Source organism: Pseudoliparis swirei, chromosome 22 (assembly GCF_029220125.1).
Source record: "Pseudoliparis swirei isolate HS2019 ecotype Mariana Trench chromosome 22, NWPU_hadal_v1, whole genome shotgun sequence".
NCBI classification, from domain to species: domain Eukaryota; kingdom Metazoa; phylum Chordata; class Actinopteri; order Perciformes; family Liparidae; genus Pseudoliparis; species Pseudoliparis swirei.
In genome coordinates, this window is record NC_079409.1 from 19439846 (window position 1) to 19460008 (window position 20163).

A 20163-nucleotide genomic window follows, 5' to 3' on the forward strand; every position below is an offset into this window, starting at 1 on the left:
GAAGCACATATGTCACGTATGCACCCTCCTTGAACGTGGGCAGCATGTGAAGGAATGCTTCCCTCTGGTTCGGCTGACTCGTCTCTCCATCTCCCAGGAGAGAGAGAACAGAGGGAGGAACACCGAGCGCAACAGAGAAGAAAAAGAGTGAGACGGGGGAAGAGCGAGAGACGGACGGACGGACGCAGAGAAGGAGAGAGAGACGTTGGTTGGGATCAGTGGGAACGAGGAGGTCTGGAAGCTCATCCCAGTGGAGAGAAGCAGAAGGCCCCGTAGCACTGCTCCCAATCTGGCCAACGCAAACAGCTGCGCTGCTAACACAATTAATAGCCAGATGAGTTAGTACCAGACACAAGGCCACACAAGCTCCCCGCCCCCAAACACACACACACATACATACACACACACACACACACACACACACACACACACACTGTACAAACGACACAATGCGCTCGCACAGTAAACTCATCCAGCGTTTGCTCACACATAGGCACATATTAAATGTAAATGACTTCCAATATGCTCATGAATGATGAGAGTTTGGTACAGAACAAAGCCAAACGCATATCTGAACTTGGAGTCTTGTGTCTTTGCCAACAATACAACTCGACTCTAATTGGAACACTTCAGTTCAAGAGTTGAGACTAAAGGTCTTCATATTTAATGATTTGTTGTTGGTGTATTTGAATGCTTGTAAGCCAATTACAGAGTAAAATATGTATAAATACATGGTAATAAAAAAAGTTTTTCTATTTTCATCAGTAAACCATCCAGCATCTATTGGCCGCTGGTCTTTTTAGTTTCCTTTCTGTCAGTCAATGCACACACATACCATGCGAGACTGTGGTCGCTGTGTTCGCCTGCTTTGCCCCCCCAGTAAGACAGGACGGGGTCTGCGTCCGGCGCCGTGACGGCGAAGGACCGGGCTGGCTGCTTGTCGGTGCTGGTTACCTTCTGCCCCCAATGACGGGGCTATCGCCCAGTCTTTGGATTACCTCCCCTCCCCCCTTCCTACTCGTCGCAAGTCATGTCTAAGATGTATGTGCTTATGTGCAATGGTGTTTTTTGTTTCTCCTGCTCCCACACTGTACCCCTCTCGGGGCATAGTCGGGGTGGCTTTCTTTCTCGCCTCTCTTCCCTCATGTTATGCTGTCATCTTTCATCCACCCTTTCCTAGATGGCGCCGCGGACGGCGCCTCGGTGTCTTGGTGCGCGACTCTTGCACCTTCCGCCAAAAAAAGTTCCTCGTTTGTTTGTGAAAACATTCTTTGGCAATAAACCTGTTTCTGATTCTGATTCTGATTCTTTCTGAATTAAGGATAAGCACACGCCCTCTTTGTCTCTGGCCTCGCATGAGAGGCGCCAACACAATCTGTACCCGCCTTAGGAGACCTTTTATGGTCAGCTTCTTTGAAAAAAATGTATTCATCAACTTATTTGCGCAGGTTTTATTTTTCCTAATTTATCATATTTATGATTCATTCACTGGTGAAATAAAGTTAATGCATTGTCAGCATCAGGGACCAGTCTTTAAAAAAACAGTCATTTCGATCCGAATGCTCCGGATAATTAAATCTCCCTTTTTTTCATTCAAGGATCGAAGAGTATTTAAAAACTCATTGGCAGGTTGGATCACGGTGATCCCAATACGACCGGATAAAGAAAAACATGACTCCCTACTCCTGGTCTGAACACAAAAAAAACAGAATGTTGGACCATTTCACAAAAGGAGCACGTGTTGGACAGACTGGGCATCAGAATGGAAGTATACTTTTGTCATAATATCTAGCATTTGTCAGATTTTGCAGACAGCAACCCAACATGTCAACTGCCAACTACTTTTTAGTATTTACACTACCGTTCAAAAGTTTGGGGTCACCCAGACAATTTCGTGTCTTCCATGAAAACTCACACTTTTATTTATCAAATGAATTGAACATTTCATAGAACATATAGTCAAGACATTGACAAGGTTAGAAATAATGATTAATATTTGAAGTATTAATTTTGTTCTACAAACTTCAAGCTCAAAGAAAGGCCAGTTATATCTTATATCACCAGCATAACTGTTTTCAGCTGTGCTAGCATAATTGCAAGGGTTTTCTAATCAGATATTAGTCTTCTAAGGCGATTAGCAAACACAATGTACCATTAGAACACTGGAGTGATAGTTGATGGAAATGGGCCTCTATACACCTATGGAGATATTTCATTAGAAACCAGACACTTCCACCTTGAATATTAATTTACCACATTAATAATGTATAGAGTGTATTTTTGATTAATTTAATGTTATCTTTATTGAAAAAACAGTGCTTTTCTTTGAAAAATAAAGACATTTCTAAGTGACCCCAAACTTTTGAACGGTAGTGTAGTTTTGTGTTTTATATTTATTTTCATTGATGCTCTGATGTGCACTGCTGTTGTGATTTTTGAAATTTCCCCACTGTGGGACGAATAAAGGTATATCATATCATAAAGTAGCTAACACAGCAGGCTTTGTTGTTGAAGGTGACAGTCTATAGTTCTACTTTGTTAAAAGAGAATTAATTGCAATTATGTCATATGTTGACTCAAACAAAAAACAACCCAGCATTTGAATTTCTGATTTATCTGTGCTTGAGCTAATGTTAGCTCGCTAAAGTAATTATTAACTGTGAGATCCTATAATCCTGAGAGATCCTTTTCAAATACCAGTCCAATAATGTTACGTTAGAATCCCTGGACTGTGGTTATTGGCTGAGCATACGTGCACACAGAAACATTTGTATTACTTTGATCAATATCTGCCTCTTTCCTTCCTCCCGAGCAGACCAGGATGCCAGCCTGCCTCTTTGTGTTGACTACATATATGTAGATGTGCCTGTCCTGCATGCCAGAGCACGAGGTGGACTCTATTGTTGTCCTCTGCTATTCCCATCAGGGATGTAGGGCTTCTCATAAAGTATCATCACGGAGAGCCAGCAGACTTCTCATTTCTTTGCAAGCGAAGAGAGTGTCCAGTGGGCGTCTTGGAAATTGAATCAGTCCTTGAAAGAAGCAGGTGTAGATGAATGCCAATGTGTGCCTTGTTTAATAATCTTATGCATCAGACATGCAAAGAGAGGGCATACCATTCTGAACAAATAGCAGCAGCAGACAGGCCGTATGAAAACCATTGTCCCTGATCTCAGACTCCAGGAGGAAGTAGATATTTGAGACTTGAATCAAAAGTTATTTTCCCCCTGTCTCCACACAAGGCCTATGGGTACAAGCTGGGACCCAGTCTGGCACCAGAGAGAGGGTGTGGTGCTGACCATCCGACCCACATGGCTTGGCACTGGTCCGGCACAGACCAGACCCCTTTAGCTGGCAGAGGCAGACTGTGGGGTCCTCAGCTGGTTGAGGACACACACACACACACACACACACACACACACACACACACACACACACACACACACACACACACACACACACACACACACACACACACACACACACACACACACACACACACACACACACACACACACACACACAAACTCATGCAAATACATTTTTACCCCGCCAGATATCTACAAAAATAATTCTGACAAGGTTTCAGCCCTAATAAACTAATTAAGAACTGGGCTCAATCGTGCTTCACATTACCACTGAAAATGTCAGAAATCCTTATTAACCTTATGAACACCAACATACTGGAAAGACAGTGAAAGAGAAATGGCAAAGCTCTCTCAGTGCCCACAGGTCAAGGGCACACCCAAACCTCCTGCATTGACAAGACCTTCAACCACAAGAGAAATTGATGGTTGAATAGAGAGAATAGCACAAAGGAGGAACGTGGAGGAACATGTCAACAGGAGACGTTTTTGACCTCAGGTACACTTTGTGGATGTTAAAGCTAACAAGTGAATAAGGTCTTGAATGTAGAAAGAAATGTCCAGTTCTTCCATATACATCAGAATAATCAGCTGAAATCATGATGACCATTACTTGATTAATCAAAAATGTCCATTAAAATTTCTACAAACCACCAGGGTTGTATCGAATATTTTTTTCAAACGTCATTCATAAACGTTGACTGGTTCACTCTGCACCATCACCTGGAATCAGGGGCTCTTTTCAAGGAATACAAGGTGAGACCGTGTGCATTTCCTTTGAGTTCTTGATAAGAGATGCTCTGAGGATTCCATCATCCCCCTTTCCACGTTGACGCTGTGAAGGTTAACGTGAATGAAATGACTTTATATGCTCCACAGCGATTTATTGGTTCTTCACTGTTTGTTTTTTCCTTCAAAACTTTTGGGGATGGATTTGTTTGTGTCAATCAGATTCATACCTATGAAACCACGTTTTAAAAAAGTGCTCAAATGTTTTTTTCTAGGACGGCTGTGCCATTGTTCTTGCTTTGAAATCTCCAACTTATTTGTTGTGGTTCACTCCACTTTTGTGATTAGAAAAACAATGTGAGTGGACATGAGAGCTTGCGTTTACTGTACTAGCGCGTGTCCGTTTGGAACGGGCCTAATGGCCCCGGGAAGCCTTGTCGAGAACCACTCATCACTCGTTGACTCCAGGTTGGTGAACTAAAGTGAGTGCATCCAGCAGAAAAAGTTAAATGCAAGTCAATGAGCAATGACCTGCCCGCTGCAGACAACATGTTTTACTCGGGCCGCAGAGCTCTGCTCTCCTGCAGAGCTCCGTTCACTTATTAAAAATGAACAAATGACACCATATTCGACATGTGCTGGGGTCCCTAGCAATACCCTGTGTCAAGTAGATTGCATGGACGACAGGGATTCCTTGTTTCATAGTTAGACGGGTGTACAAAGCAGTTACACACGATACAAGTGAGCTTGTGGTGCAGGTGTACCATATGGCTGCTGCTACGGCTTAAAGGCAAATTCAATCTCTATTCAAATGCATGGCAGTGGAATAGATGAGCCCTCGCTGAAATTAGACGCGTATGAATGCTTAAAGGTGTGTGCAGCGCTCGCTGTCTGAATGCACAATTGCCTGCATGCGTGTTGCAGGCTGAGGTGGTACCAGGTGAGGTGGCTACCCACACGCACACAGCGGGCTTTCTGATGAAAGCTAGGCACCAGAATAACTGTCAAACTGCATCAGAGATGCAGCCGGTCACCCAGAGTAAAATGCTCTGGTCAACCACCTGCACTCCTACTCAAATATGCACACGCACACGTAGGGTGGACCCAACCAGCAGTGCACCATGCTCAAACAAGAGACAACCCCACAGTCACACTGCTCATTCAAGAGCTGTTCGTGTTGGCCTGTTTCTGCCCGTCACACGGCCTGCTGGACCTTGATCCAGATCAAACGTGACACAGGTGGCAACTAGCAGATAGAGCGACACATCGGAAGCTTCCGCTGCTACACATTTAATAGGCTACAGTGCCTGTAGTGTGTTGTGTGTATGTTGAACATTTAGCCTGGACCAGGTGCTACCTGGGTCTGGTTGGTTGAAGTGGTCACTGCACTGCAGTGAGGGGGTGAAAGCTGTGGCTCCCGTGCTGTAAGACGGCTGCTGTGATGATGGAGAACTGCAAATACGAACAACTACGGCATCGACTGGCAACTTCACAGACCCAAGATAAAGTATGAGAACACAGAGGATGAGGCTGGTGTATCATCGTGGGTGATTCATAAGAAGAGCGTGGCCTTACTTCTGGCAGAGCTGGTTGAAGAGCATCTTGGGGTTGATGGGGCCTTTCCCTGGTTCCTTCATGTTCTGCAGGAACAGAAACATGGCCGCTGTCAGCGGCTCCGGACTGTGCAGCGTTACTGTCAACGGACTCTGTAAAGTGAAGGGACAGAACACAAGCATTCATTTCAATATTTCAAAACTAATTTAACAAAACAGGATCCAGCTGGAACTTAATGTGCCAATACAAGTTATATAAATGCATTGTGGGACAAGTTGATGTTGTTCCTTTACTTTAAATCATTATTCTATCTAGGTCAGAAGTATGTACAGTCAGGTCCATAAATATTGGACATTGACACCATTTTCAACATTTTGGCTCTGCACACCACCACAGTGGATTTTGAATGAAACAATCAGGATTTTATTTTGAAAGTATTTACATCCACATTAGGGGAACGGTGTGGGAATTACAACACATTTCATATGTGGCCCCTCCTTTTTAAGGGATCAAAAGTAATTGGAAAAACTAACATAATTATCAATGTAATTGTTAATTTTAATACTTGGTTGCAAATCCTTTGCAGTCAATGACAGCCTGAAGTCTGGAACCCAGAGACATCACCAGATGCTGGATTTCTCCCTGGTGATTGACTTGGCCATTGCAGAACATTCTACTTCTTTGCCTTAAAAAGCTTTTTGCCACACGGAGTCAACAGGACTAGAACAAATTTTGATATAGCTTCGCCGTTTCTTTTGTTCTCTACTGTATTTTAATTCATCAAGACTTGATGTTTTTTTAAAATTTCCTATTCACCGCAGAGGGAGGCGAGAAAAAAAAGATTTCAAGGAAGCACAGGGCGAGTGACTTATACACAAATGGTGACTTGGTGGGTGAAGTATTCCTTTAAAATTAAACCAAATAGTTGACCGGATACCAAAAAATACCAAACAATAAACTTAGGCATAAGAGTCAAGTGATTACAACTATCTATATTCAGTTCTGAGTCACTGATCTAATGCATGTTAATGACACAGCTTTGGGATTATCATTTCAAAAGTCTTTTTTTTTTTTCTCAATATATTATTTCGCTTGAAAAAGACGACTAGTAGAAGAGGTGGACGTCAGACTGTACCACGTTGCTATCGACAGTGGGGCCGATCCTCAGCTTGTAGCCTTTGTCCTTCATATCCTGGATGAGGTCGATGAGCATGTGCGTCTGAGACAGGTTCTGTGGGGAGAACAGAATCATTTTGAGAGCCCTTTGCAAACATTTCAATAACGTCTCGAACCCATCCGTGCTTTGAATGGAACTAGGTATTGTTCGTAAGATTATTGAATTTTAAAAAAAACGAGGCGCGGAATTTACTCAATTGAAAAAGACCACACGACAATTTTGTGGACAAATAAAGAAGTTGCAATCCTTCAAAAGATAATAAACTGTATTCACACTTTGCTTGTGGCAATCTAATGTAGTCAATTAAAATACCCTTGAGAAATCTGTATCTCCATTGTGGAAAACTTGTGGTTGGTTCAGTATTCTGAAAGAGGTTTTCAAATCTATCTATTATCTGCAAGTTTGAAATGCAGAGAAGATCCTTGGAGAAGAGCCTGAAGCCATCATTGTCCCTCTTCTTGTTCGAGGCACATCCATTCCTTCCCTTTCAAGAGATTTCTGTTTTGTGACATCCTGGCAATGAAGACAGTTGCTATGGAAGATGCACAATGGAGCCGGCATTGTGGACGCACACAGCTCATCCCTTCACAATTATGTGTTTTCACCAAAAAAAGATTGCAATTTTCAAGGAGACAACACAAAAAGAGCGGGAGAGGGAGGGAACGCCGCGTACAGCGCACGCTCGCTCACATTTCAATCAGCGAGGAAGGCCCTGAGGGTGATTAAAAAAATGGCGGAAAAAAACAGCTCCATTGTTGAGGAGGTGGCGTCGGCTTGCCGTCACTGTGACACAACCAGAAAAAAGACCCGGGCGCCTCTATAGACGCGTTGTATGGTGAACATGCTGTGCACCAACCGAGCACCACTCGTATACGGGAAGGTGAGCGGCTCCGAGCCGGCGGAGCATTTACTGCTGCATTGAATATACTTCAAAATGATCTCAAGGCCAAGCCTGTTTACACTCGGTCATTGTCAGGCTGACATCTGGTATCCCATTGGCCAGACTCCTCAGAAGCGGCACTTGAGGTTTTTCCACATTGTAGGAGGCAGTGTTTCCCAATAATTACCTCGACTGTGGCGGCCAAGTTCATTTTGTCCTGCCAGAGCTAATAATGAACAAATAATATTGTTCTCAAAAGGGAGGGCGAGCTGGCCCTCTGCGGGAGCATGTGTACTCAACAGAGATAGACTCCTGTTCGGCTGGGAAAGTGTCTGCTGTCCCCGGGCCGTGAGCCTGCTCTGAACACCCTGTTCCCCGCACCACTGTTATCCAGAGCGGACCGTCCTCCAACCCACCCGACCCCCTCTGGAAACACGAAGCCCATCTCATCTATCACGCTTTGTGAGGGTGACCATTCATATTCATATGACCGATGCGTGTATAATTTTATTATTTACTAGAGCGCAGTAAAAAATACTCTGTTACGAGTAAAAGTCCTGCATTCGATATATAGATTAGTATAAATTAGTGCTGTGAAAAATAACGCGTTAACTCAGTTAATTCAATTACAGGTTTAACTTCGTTATTTTTTTAAACGCATTTAACGCATGCGCAGAATGAGCTTCCAATCCGTCTGTTGTTGGTCGTCTCTCCAGCAGCATGTCATTCTGTCTCTAGTGTCGCGTTAACACGACTCCGATCTCCGTCTCGCGCACCCCAGAGCTCGGATGCCGGCGTGTGCGCGCACATCGGGACGAAAAAAAAGTCACTTGCAAAATGAGCTTCCAGTCAGTGGTGTATAGTAACGAAGTAGAAGTACTTTGTTACTTTACTTAAGTAGTTTTTTTGGGTATCTGTACTTTATTTTACTACTTATATTTCTGTTTACTTTTACTTTTACTTCACTACATTTTGCAATGAAAACTTGTACTTTTACTCCGATACATTTCCCCTGAAACAGTATCGTTACTCGTTACTACGCAAAAAAATAATCATTTGACAAACATCGGGGACTGTTGTGGAACACACCGCAGCGCACCTGAACGCAGCACGAGCACCAAGTTGGGGATCAGTGGTCCTTGCCGCGTGTTTTCTCTTCCCAGTGATGCCCAGGATGCGAGCGAGCGGCTACAGATACGACTCATTTCATGTGGAGCAGCAATGGAAGCGACTCGAACAACCACGGGGACCAAGATCAACGTCCGTGGCCATATTTGGGCGAACTCTTTTCTTTTGTCGGAGTGAAAGTTTCTTCCTACCGGATGAAATGCCTCTTATGCCGACCGAAAGCTACGGAGATATTGGCCTTCAACAACTCACCAACCTCAAGAAACACATTGAGGTAAATTAAGATTAATCCCATGAGCCGCAACGTTAATGTTTAGTCATCATAAACCTGTTAAGATATCTAGCAGTGTTGTCCTCAGGATTGGAGTAAGTTATATCTTTGGCAGGAGGGGGGGAGGCAGGTGTCTGATTGTCCTACGCATGTTGTATGTTAGGCTAACGTTCGCTAGCTATCGTCAATTAAATGAGACAATTAGCGTGAGTGCAGCAGACAGATCTCGAGCGAGTTAATGAGCTGAAGAAGTGTTGACAGTTGTGAGAATTTGTTGATTTGAGTCGTCTTAGCTATAATATAATGCTAATCATTACAGCATTATTATAATTATTTGTATTAATATTATAAGAGTGACGGTCCAGTAATGGCGACGATATTGATTTGGGACTGTTGTTGTGTTTAACTACAGAGATACAAGTACATATTCACAAATCAACTCTGGATGCACGGACAGTGCATGAAACTAAATGTATAAACTTCAAATTAAAACAAACTATTGTACAAAACTGTTGGTTGGGGTCATGACATGTTAGGAAGTGTTATTAATTCTATCATGTCTATAATACTCTCACTTTATTTCAGGAATGGACTACATCAAAAAGCACATGGAAGAACCCTCCCTGCAGCTAGGTGATGCCACCAGGTCCAGTTCATCTGATGAAGAGGACTTCTTCTTCGTCATCTCAAGCGCATGACAGCAGCAAACAGCTGGATGGAGACGTGGATCACGTTGACTTGCTGAAATGCTTCCCAACTGTGTGCAGGCTGTCTGTGAAGCTAGACACACTCTACCTGCACCATCAGGGCCTGTGAAGCTAGACACACTCTACCTGCATCAGGGCCTGTGAAGCTAGACACACTCTACCTGCATCAGGGCCTGTGAAGCTAGACACACTCTACCTGCATCAGGGCCTGTGAAGCTCGACACACTCTACCTGCATCAGGGCCTGTGAAGCTAGACACACTCTACCTGCACCAGGGCCTGTGAAGCGAGACACACTCTACCTGCATCAGGGCCTGTGAAGCTAGACACACTCTACCTGCATCAGGGCCTGTGAAGCTAGACACACTCTACCTGCATCAGGGCCTGTGAAGCTAGACACACTCTACCTGCATCAGGGCCTGTGAGCTAGACACCTACCTGCATCAGGGCCTGTGAAGCTAGACACACTCTACCTGCACCAGGGCCTGTGAAGCTAGACACACTCTACCTGCACCATCAGGGCCTGTGAAGCTAGACACACTCTACCTGCACCATCAGGGCCTGTGAAGCTAGACACACTCTACCTGCACCAGGGCCTGTGAAGCTAGACACACTCTACCTGCACCAGGGTCTGTGAACGGCTCTTCAGCATCGCAGGACTCGTCTTCAGTCCAAGAAGAGCGACACTGAAATCTTTCCATTTTGAAAATCAACTTCTTTTGAAGATGAACAAGACATTTTTCACTTTAAAGCAGGGTGTCCGCGGGTCCTTAAAAAGTCTTAAAAAGTCTTAAATTGCTTTTCCTAAAAATAAGGCCTTAAAAAGTCTTAAATTGTCTTAAATTCAGATTGGATTGGTATTAAATTTTTTGGGTGTCATGTCCAGGGGTTTTCCTGGGTCAAAATGGGTCTTCGGTGCTCCCAAAAAATATGTTGGCTCTTGCACCGTCTATTTATGCAGGTCGGGCTGTTGAGTGATCAGCAGCTGTCCGCTCGGTCCATTCGCGCACCTCACAGTTGCGTATTGATCAGACAAGAAGACACGCTTATCAACTCCAATGTTTCCCCTATAACAGGGTGAAATCCCCCATAAACAATTCCGGCTCGCGCGACAGAGCGATGTGCGCCGGCATCGAAGCTCTGCCGTGATGCGCGCACACGGGTGAGCACCGCGTATTCGGTCCTATCCCCTACAACGTGAAGCATCGGCTACTTTAGAAAACATGGCAGGATGCAAGTTCAACAACGGCTTGAAAAGAACGAGTGTTTCTGGTCACGGTGGGTGAAATGCTTCTGAATCTGCGTTATGTGTCGCGAGACTTTCCAGCGGTGGAATCTCACGTGCAGAGCAAGAAGCACAGAGACTAGCGAAGGCCGCCCGCGGGGCTAGCTGCTGCTCCGCCGCTAGCTCCTGCTCCGCCGCTAGCTGCTGCTCTGCCGCAAGCTCCTGCTCCGCCGCTAGCTCCTGCTCCGCCGCTAGCTCCTGCTCCACCGCTACCTCCTGCTCCGCCGCCCGCAACGACGTCAACTACAACGCTGGAGGTCACCGGAGGAAATCCAGCGCCTTGCAACAAAGAGCTCATCACCGAAGTCCAACGCTGCAGTGCGTTCTTCATTCTGTTCCACGAGACTCTGGACCAGACCACCGCGAGCAGACAGCTGGACTTCATGTGCGTTATTGGTTAAATGACCACGTCCAGTCAGGATCCTGTGGAGCTCATGGGCCATGACACCGCCCAGGACCTACTTCAGCACCTCAAAGTAAGTCTAACATAAATATATGTATTAACTATCCTCTTGTATATGAGTATGTGTTTCATATAGTTAAGCTTTACTCATGTGTCAAGTTAATAACAGCTATGCATAGGCGCACTACACATTAATTAGACTAATTAAAAAGTTTTAGAATGGTAGTAAGTAGAGTGGTGTTTACCTGTCAATATGTCTACATAGTGTTCACTAGGCTCAAGAGATGGCTCACGTTGCTTAATTTGTAAAAATAGTATTCATTCCTATTTATCCAGTCTGACATTAATCTGAAGTGGTGGTGTCATAAGAGATGTGGTGACTGTTGTTTGGCTAATGTCTGCCTTTTTTCTTTCTTTTTTCCAGGAGAATGGACCAAATGTCAACTGGAAGTTTTTATATTAATACAGTTTGAAAAGGATTGTTTTCCTAGTATATTCACAAAAGCTCAGGAGTAGACATGAACCTGTGCACAAACATCCATCACATAGAGACATGAGAACTCACACTCACTCACCCACACACACATACATTCTATTATGTAAATGAATTTGCATTTTAAAAGCAGCTGGAAATGTTATTTGTTATTTTATGGATTTTTTTGTTCAAAAGGAACTATGTTGCATGTATTTTTTAAATATATTTACTTAATTTTAGAGACATTTGTTCATGGGACTTAAATGTTCTGAAAATGTATTAATAAATATAATTTACAACAGCAATGACATTTGTGTTATCCTTTTGCATTACACCATACTGTTAATTTTGAACAGACATCAGTGTGTTTACTTTGAATTAATTAATTTAGATTAATGTATATTTCCATCGTAAATTAGGTCTTAAATTTTATTTAGACGTGGTCTTAAAAAGTCTTAAATTTCACTGGTTTATTCCTGTAGACACCCTGCTTTAAAGTGATGATTTTGGTTGTTACTATTGGTTCTGCTTTTTTCTGTGTTAATCGTGTTTTTATATTTTAGTAATTTCATAGTATTCATATATTGCTAAGTTCATCCTAGCTCATACTCCTTGTTCATGGCGGCCACAGCACCCAAACAAATAAACTTCATAATTCTCAAAATTCTGACCTTGTTTTATTTTATTACCAGCATTTACTTTTACTTTTACTTTCAATACTTAAGTACATTTAATATCAGAAAATTACTTTTGATACTTAAGTACAAAAAGAATCAGATACTTTAATACTTTTACTCAAGTAGTATTCTCATAGGTGACTTTTACTTTTACTTGAGTAATTTTCCAGTCAAGTATCTTTACTTTTACTCAAGTATGACTTTTGGGTACTTTATACACCACTGCTTCCAATACACCTCTTCAACCTGAACTCTGTCCGCTCTCATGCAGACGGTCGTGCTGTTCATCGGTAATGATCCTTCCGCAGGTTCACCTCCGGAAACCTTGTTACGACTTTTACTTCCTGTAGATCAGGGTCTCAACACGTCGATCGCGACCTGCCAGTCGATCGCGGCGTAGTGTTGGTAGATCGCATGACATTAAAGAGATTGGCCCGCCCCCTGACATGTTCTCTATAGCACGTCTTTGTTCTTTTATTACGCGTTGCGTTAACACTTATCGATCTCCGTCTCGCTCGTCACAGAGCTCCGTGCGCGCGCATCGGGACCGAGCAAAAAAAAAGTCACTTGTCAATCTGTCCACCTGTCCGGGCCGGTGAGGTTTCAGCTTTGCAGCGGTGTCCCCGCCGTCCCTTTCATCACGACCCAGTTCATGAAGAAAACCCACACAGTCAGTTTGCCTCAGCAGCTGCTAGAGGAAGACTAGAGGCCTTTAGATTGTATCATGGTGGAGTTAATGGTTGACAAACAAGAGAACAATGTTCTGTTTAACCCTCCTGTTACCTTTACATTTACTAACATAATTTACCCTCGGGTCAATTTGACCCCAGCAATTAAAACCTCCAGAAAATTATTAGAATTAATATTGCTTCCCAAGTTTAAGTGTGAGGTACTTTATGTTTGTTTGTTGACTACCTAAATAGCCGTTTAAATAAATAAAAAAGTTGATATTTCTTATATGTTTGACACAGTGAAAAACAGCCTGGGGTCAAATTGACCCCAAAGAACACCGACATTAAACATTGAATGGGGTCAAATTGACCCGAAAGCTAACAGGAGGGTTAAACATTCTGTTTAGGATGAAGATGTATTAATGTTCCATATGGAAGAAAACTGCTAAATAACTGCTGAGTTGCAGCACCATTGTATAGAAGAATGTATAAATGTATATATCCGTCTTTTGTCATAAATCTCTATGTTCTCACAAAATATACCGAGAATATCGGTAATATGTGATTAATCATGATTAATCCACAAAAACCTGTGATTAACCCGATTAAAAATTTTAATCGTTTCACAGCCCTAGTATAAATATAAAGTTTCATAAACTGGAAATACTTTTGTAATACCTCAAATTGTACTTAAGTAGAGTACTTCCACCACTGCTAGAACAAGAGCCCCCCCCCTAAAGGATCTGAGGCCCACCCACTAGTTTCAAAGAAATCCTGCAGGAAACACTGAACGGTATTCATGCTCGTATTGTTGAATATAATCTCATTGGGCCTCTTGGGGTCTCCTGAGAGCAGATTATGCGGCGTGAGAAATCCACCAAAAAGTAATGTAATCGTGCTTCAGGGTTTATAAGGATACCTTAAATCACACCTACTTGTTGTTTGCTGAGGTTTTTATTTTGACTAATATAACCATATTTTTCATATACATTTCTTTTCCTGACAGTAACCAACTCATATTAATACCAACCTGCATGACAGCGTTGAAGAAGCAGGTGTTGCCGAGGTTGTTGATGCCTTTGACGGGGACCAAGGTGCTGTTGGCGGCTGGACTCTTGCCTTTTGCCGAGTCGGCATATTCTGATGGTTCTTCTTGCAACTTGATGATCTTGGGTGATGCTCCTGGAACAAAGAACAACAAAAGCAGGTGAGTGATGCCCAGTGGTATAAACTCAAAAGCAATGTGTATTGGGGAAATTATAAACACATAATGACGGGCTGTGATGTATTGAAATACACAGACGATTCAGTTTCTAAACACTGATTTGGCTTTTATTGTGAGATTATTTTGTGGGTAATAAGATCTGGCAGCCAAGTGTATAGATAGAGCTGAGACGGTGTCTAAGTTAGCAACGTGTTTGAGGTCCCATTCGATTGCGATTGTGGTCGGATACAGAAAGAAATGGGCTCAGCCTCGAAGCGAGACTGTGGTTGGGAGCAGGGTGCTGGGGTGGCAGCTGGAAGGAAAGCTGGGTCATTTGGGAACGCAGATGACAGCTGTAGAAGTTTCCGCTGGTTAGTGAGGAAGGGGAGCGGGGGAGGGGGGTAAGAGAGAGAGAGATGGCTCTCCGGAGCCAGCTGTTACTGCCGAACGTCAATGAAGACCATAAACAGAAACTCAGACACAGATGGTCAGACTGACAGCGGCACAGAGTGGAGTAGGTAGTGTAGCTAACAGCCATGATGACTCGATACCAATGTGTTACTGACACGCGCCAGGAGTTTGAGATGTGTTGACAAGTTGACAATGTGTCAGCAAGTTGACAATGATTTAGGTCAACGCTCTCTCTCTCACTACTCAACAGATAATGTATATTTCACATGTTTCCACATACACATGTTGACCAATGCATTTCCAGGACTTTTCCATAACTTTAAACCAAATATCCATGACCAAAAATGTTGTGAAATCTCAATATATACATGGAAGAGTGAGAAATTGTTGTATTTAAACTAACAATGACAATTCCAAAGCATACGGTGTATATATATACCGCGTAAATTAACATATGAATATAAAACATTTCTATGACTTTTCCAAAACTTTTGGGATTTAATTTTTATTTCATTGACTTTTCGAGGCCTGAAATAAACATTTTAAAATGCCATAACTTTTCCAGGTTTTCCATGACCATACGAAACTGCCATGGATGTCGCAATTATGTTGCATTTTCTTTTTGCAACTGAGCCAGAAGTATCTTCTGATAGAGTATTGTTCTAATATTCACACCTACACATTCACACAGCAGACTTAAAGTACAACCACCCATAATATACAATGTAGAGCCAAATACCTGAATCTGCTCAAAAACAGCACTACGGCTTTCCGCTGTAAAAGTCTCCCACGCAGGTCTGACGAAATCCGGATCATTAAAATGGCTCCCAAATGTAACATTAATTTACAGACCATTGCACTTGTAATAATTACGCGACTTCTCACGGATTTCTCTGTAAAATTGGTCGCTGCAAGTTGGAAGAAAATGTCGGCGTGTGAAGAACACACTATGACACTTTGTTCAGGGAGAATGAGGAAACGGAGGTGGTGCTGATGGAGTTAGAGTTACGGGAGGGAGATAAGTGAAGCAATGAATGCCGGATAAGTTACAAGGTGCTAATTGAGGCAGAGAGGTGTTTGCTCAATGTGATGTTGGGGAAGTTTGACGGATTCAGAACATCCCAGGCATTTAGCCTCGTGCATGGGCTTCACGATGGATGACACGGTGGAGTAGCACATGGTCCCTGTGATCTCTATGTTGCAACATACAGCAACACACTGGTATCTACAGGGATACATACCACGTTATTAATATTTGATTGATATTACCATTCTGTTGTACACATGACGTCTATTGATTCCGTCCATCCTGGAGAGGGATCCTCCTCTGTTGCTCTCCTGAAGGTTTCTCACCTTTTTTCCCCTGTGAAAGTTTTTATTATTTTTTATCATTGGGAGTTTTTCCTGAGGTCAAAGGTCAGGGTAGTCGTATGTGTACAGATTGTGAAGCCCTCGGAGTGGAATTTGTAATTTTTTATATCGGGCTGTACAAAATAAACTGAATTGAATTGAGTTGGTAAGCAAGAATAAACTTTGATTTTTTTTATTTGGAATGCAAATTTGTGGAAGTATTCCTGTGATTATTGGAAGCAATAGCAGTGTTTCCCCTACCATTCTAACAGGGTGGCGCCCCGCCCCCCTGAAATCTCCACCCGCCACCCTGTAATTTTCTCTATTGCGCCAGATCACAGCAGAAGTAATTTAAGATCCCTTTTCTTAAAGACGTCTTTGTTCATTTATTAAACTAAACGTGTTATTGATCGTATCTACACACCGAAAGAAGACCACTACGTTCATGTTGATTAGAAAATGATGACTGTAGGATTACATTGACCGATGCCAGTGCTCTCTGCAAAGGCTTTTATAGTTAATGAACCAACAGGTCAGTGCAACATGTTGAGTTCTTACAGGGACCGACGACGGCGCCTCAGGGCCTCCAGTCTGGAGAGATGTCAACTAAATGCTGGTAAACACAAAAAGAGATTGGTCCATGAGCACTTCACCCACATGAGCCAGTCAATGGAGCGGGCTGCCAGTGAGGTCACTGGCCTGGAGCCGCTAATGTCCGAATGGAATCGAACCGCCAACCCTCACGATCATCCTAATAACCTGCACCTCTGCTCGCTCCATTCTTCTCCTCCACACACACAATGGCCTCGCCCTTGAACATATTAAATTCATGGAGAGCCGCTCCTTGCGCAACACATTCATTTGAAAAAGCTATTCAACCCGCAGCGGTGGCGACTCCACCGGCGGCTTGCTGGCCCGCGAGCTTCTCCTCCTCAAGGCCGGCGACATCAGCGGAATGTGAACCGTGGGCGTTTCACCCGCTGGCCTGGCAATTTGCATTTTATACACAATAAAGTCTGACTAAAGGGAATGGGGGGGTATGAGGGCAACTTGGCTGCCTGCCGCATTAATGCACGTTTCTTGGCTGCATGTTGAGCTTGAAATGTACATAGCTTCGTCTGAAAAACAATGGGGAAAATTGAGGAGAGCATTTATTTATCTATTTTGGTCTAAGAAAGGGGGCGAGGCTCAGCTTTTCGGGACGCTCCACCCAGTGGTGCTAAAAAGCATCTGGCCCCTCTGTGCAGGCAACATCTGGAGGCCTATTTCCATCGTCAATAGGCAGCCATAAGGGAGCTCCCATATGTCACACACACACAATGCGTGGAAATCAAGTGGGGATGGGGAAAGACGGTCAGGCAGTCCCGATGAGGGGACACACACTGCATTTCTGTATTTGGTGTGAGACTGAGAAGGTGTAAAGAGATGTGTGAACAAAAAAGAGAAAGTTATTGCGAGAGATAGAGAGTGAAAATGAAACGGACTTCATGCGACTCGAGTGTAAAGGCTGCAGACTGGCACTTGAGACGAGAGGGAGCGGAGGAATGACTAACTGGGCGGAATGGGGATGCCGATGGACACACTCTGCATCTGGGACCGTCACCCAAGGTAAACAATGTTCAGGGAGCCATCTGGTTGCGACTGGGGAGAAGAGGGGGCACGCGGAGCGGCGGAGTCATTGGATCGAGGAGGAAGGGGGGGGGGGGGGCAGTGGGTGGAGGGAAGGGTTGCAACGAGCACAAGCATATGGAAAAGCAGATTTTTCCTCTCCCTGCAGCGGTGGGCGAAGGCGAATGTCACAGCATGCGCCGCGTCCACGCTTGACTGTGCCGCCGCACTCGGCACCACCACCTGGCCCTCCTTGCTCAGCCACCGAGTGTGGGCAGCAGCGCCACGGTGGAGCCTTCGTCCCCCGGGGGGCTCAGGATTGTCCACATGTACGAACGCATGTACACCAACACCTCCCGCCAGCTCTTGTTCACGCGAGGGACACACAAAGGCCTCGTTTGCCTTTGCCAGCCATCGGAGTCGGAGTCCTCGCAAAATAATTTCAAAAAGAATAAGATAAAAGCTTCACTGAAATCTTTCAAAAAGAACAATATAGGGACATGCATGCGTCTGCATTCTTTTGGCATTTTGTCGAGCTGAAACAAGGCCAACACCAGGCCCTGTGTAAGAGCTCATGAAACACTAAACTACTCATATTATTTTAGAGTTTGCTGCGCTCTTAAATTTACAGGACCTCTGTTGATGACGCCGCCCCCCCCCCCCTCCGCTTTTTTAAAATGATCTCACAGTTACTTTATTTTTTGTTAAAATGAAAAGCTGTAAAAATGTGTTTCCCATTTTTAGTGACATTTTCATAGTCTTGCTGATCAGATTCACTGAGGGAAACGTCAATATTCACACACACACACACACACACACACACACACACACACACACACACACACACACACACACACACACACACACACACACACACACACACACACACACACACACACACACACACACACACACACACACACACACACACACACCAGCTCCCTTCATGCAGAGCAGCCAGTCAAGAGGAAGGCCAGGCAAACACCAAATGTCTTATTAATTCACTAATTTGTTGTGACTGCAGGGCACTAAGAGCCTGTTTCTTTGCCATCTGAGGCCAAAAAAAACCCCAGTGCCATGTTACTTACAGACACGCACGCACACTTTTTGCTACCCACTATCTGGCCTACTTTCATGTGCGGTGGTGGGAATAAAGACAGGATCACCCTTGATTACCTCCATGAAAGCACCACCAGGGGACAAGCATCTTGCCGGCTACCGACTCGGATGAAGCTAAACTGACAGTGAACCAAAGAATACGGTTTCCAGAAATCAACGACCAGAGGCGGGAAAACCAGGTGAGCAGCGGCGCGGTAATTCAAGATTCAAGATTCAAGATTCAAGATGTTTTATTTGTCACATACACACACAGGGTGTGCAGTGAAATGAAAGTGGCAATGCTCAGCAGGAATGTGCAAGGGCAACAAGTACACACTATTTACAAATAAAAAACAACACAATATTTACAGTAAGTGTGTGTGTGTGTGTGTGTGTGTGCCTAAGAGGGGCAGTTGTGTGGGTCTATGTGGGGGTCCTGGTGAGGTCGGAGTTCACAATCCTGATGGCCTGAGGAAAGAAACTCCGTCTCAGTCTCTCTGTTCTTGCAGCGTGACTACGGAGGTGCCTGCCTGACCGCAGCAGCTGAAACAGTCTGTTGTTGGGGTGGTGAGGATCCTTCATGATCCTGCCGGCTCTGGTTCTGCACCTCCTGGTGTACAAGTCCTGCAGGGTGGGGAGTGTAGTTCCAATAGTGCGTTCAGCCGAACGCACTACTCTCTGCAGAGCCTTCCTGTCCTGAGCGGAGCAGTTGCCAAACCAGGCTGTGATGCTTCCTGTCAGGATGCTCTCTACAGCTCCAGAGTAGAAGGACTGAAGGATCCTCTGGGAAACTTTAAATTTCCTCAGCTGCCTGAGGTGGTAGAGGCGCTGCCTTGCCTTTCTCACCAGAGTGTCTGTGTTTGTTGACCACAACACGATCGATATCATCGACTTCTGCCAAGGCGTCTCAGAGGAGGACGAGTCGATGGGGAAGCCTCGGGAAAGTGAGCCCGGGAGTAATCCAAACACATAACCGTTTACTGCATTTCATTGTTCGAAGAAACGTCCAACATGTGGAGACTCATCAGTGAGTCAAACAGGCCAAACGGAAATATAAATATCCCCAATATAAGCATTGGATAAGCTTCACACCATGACATCACTCCATACTCGGCACGCTGGGCTGCACAAATACAACTCTCCTGGCAGAACATGTCAGCGCCGCCGTTAA

General features: G+C 44.2%; 1 protein-coding gene and 1 long non-coding RNA gene across 7 annotated transcripts in view; one reads left to right on the plus strand and one right to left on the minus strand.

The window, feature by feature from the left end:
- The window catches only part of usp45 (ubiquitin specific peptidase 45), a 40680-nt gene that overhangs the window by 13195 nt on the left and 7322 nt on the right, over nucleotides 1–20163 (minus strand). For 4 of the 6 annotated variants that reach the window (XM_056443882.1, XM_056443880.1, XM_056443881.1 and 1 more), the window contains 3 exons: nucleotides 14352–14503; nucleotides 6784–6879; nucleotides 5670–5800 (listed from right to left, as the gene is read on the minus strand). In XM_056443882.1, coding sequence (XP_056299857.1) covers nucleotides 5670–5800; nucleotides 6784–6879; nucleotides 14352–14503 — 379 coding nt within the window. The remainder of the gene's footprint in view (nucleotides 1–5669; nucleotides 5801–6783; nucleotides 6880–14351; nucleotides 14504–20163) is intronic. The other 2 variants (XM_056443883.1, XM_056443884.1) reach the window with 2 other exon arrangements.
- Nucleotides 11481–12278, plus strand: LOC130212728 (uncharacterized). The gene is made up of 2 exons (XR_008835405.1): nucleotides 11481–11571; nucleotides 11923–12278. It is a non-coding gene; the product is annotated as an uncharacterized LOC130212728 (long non-coding RNA).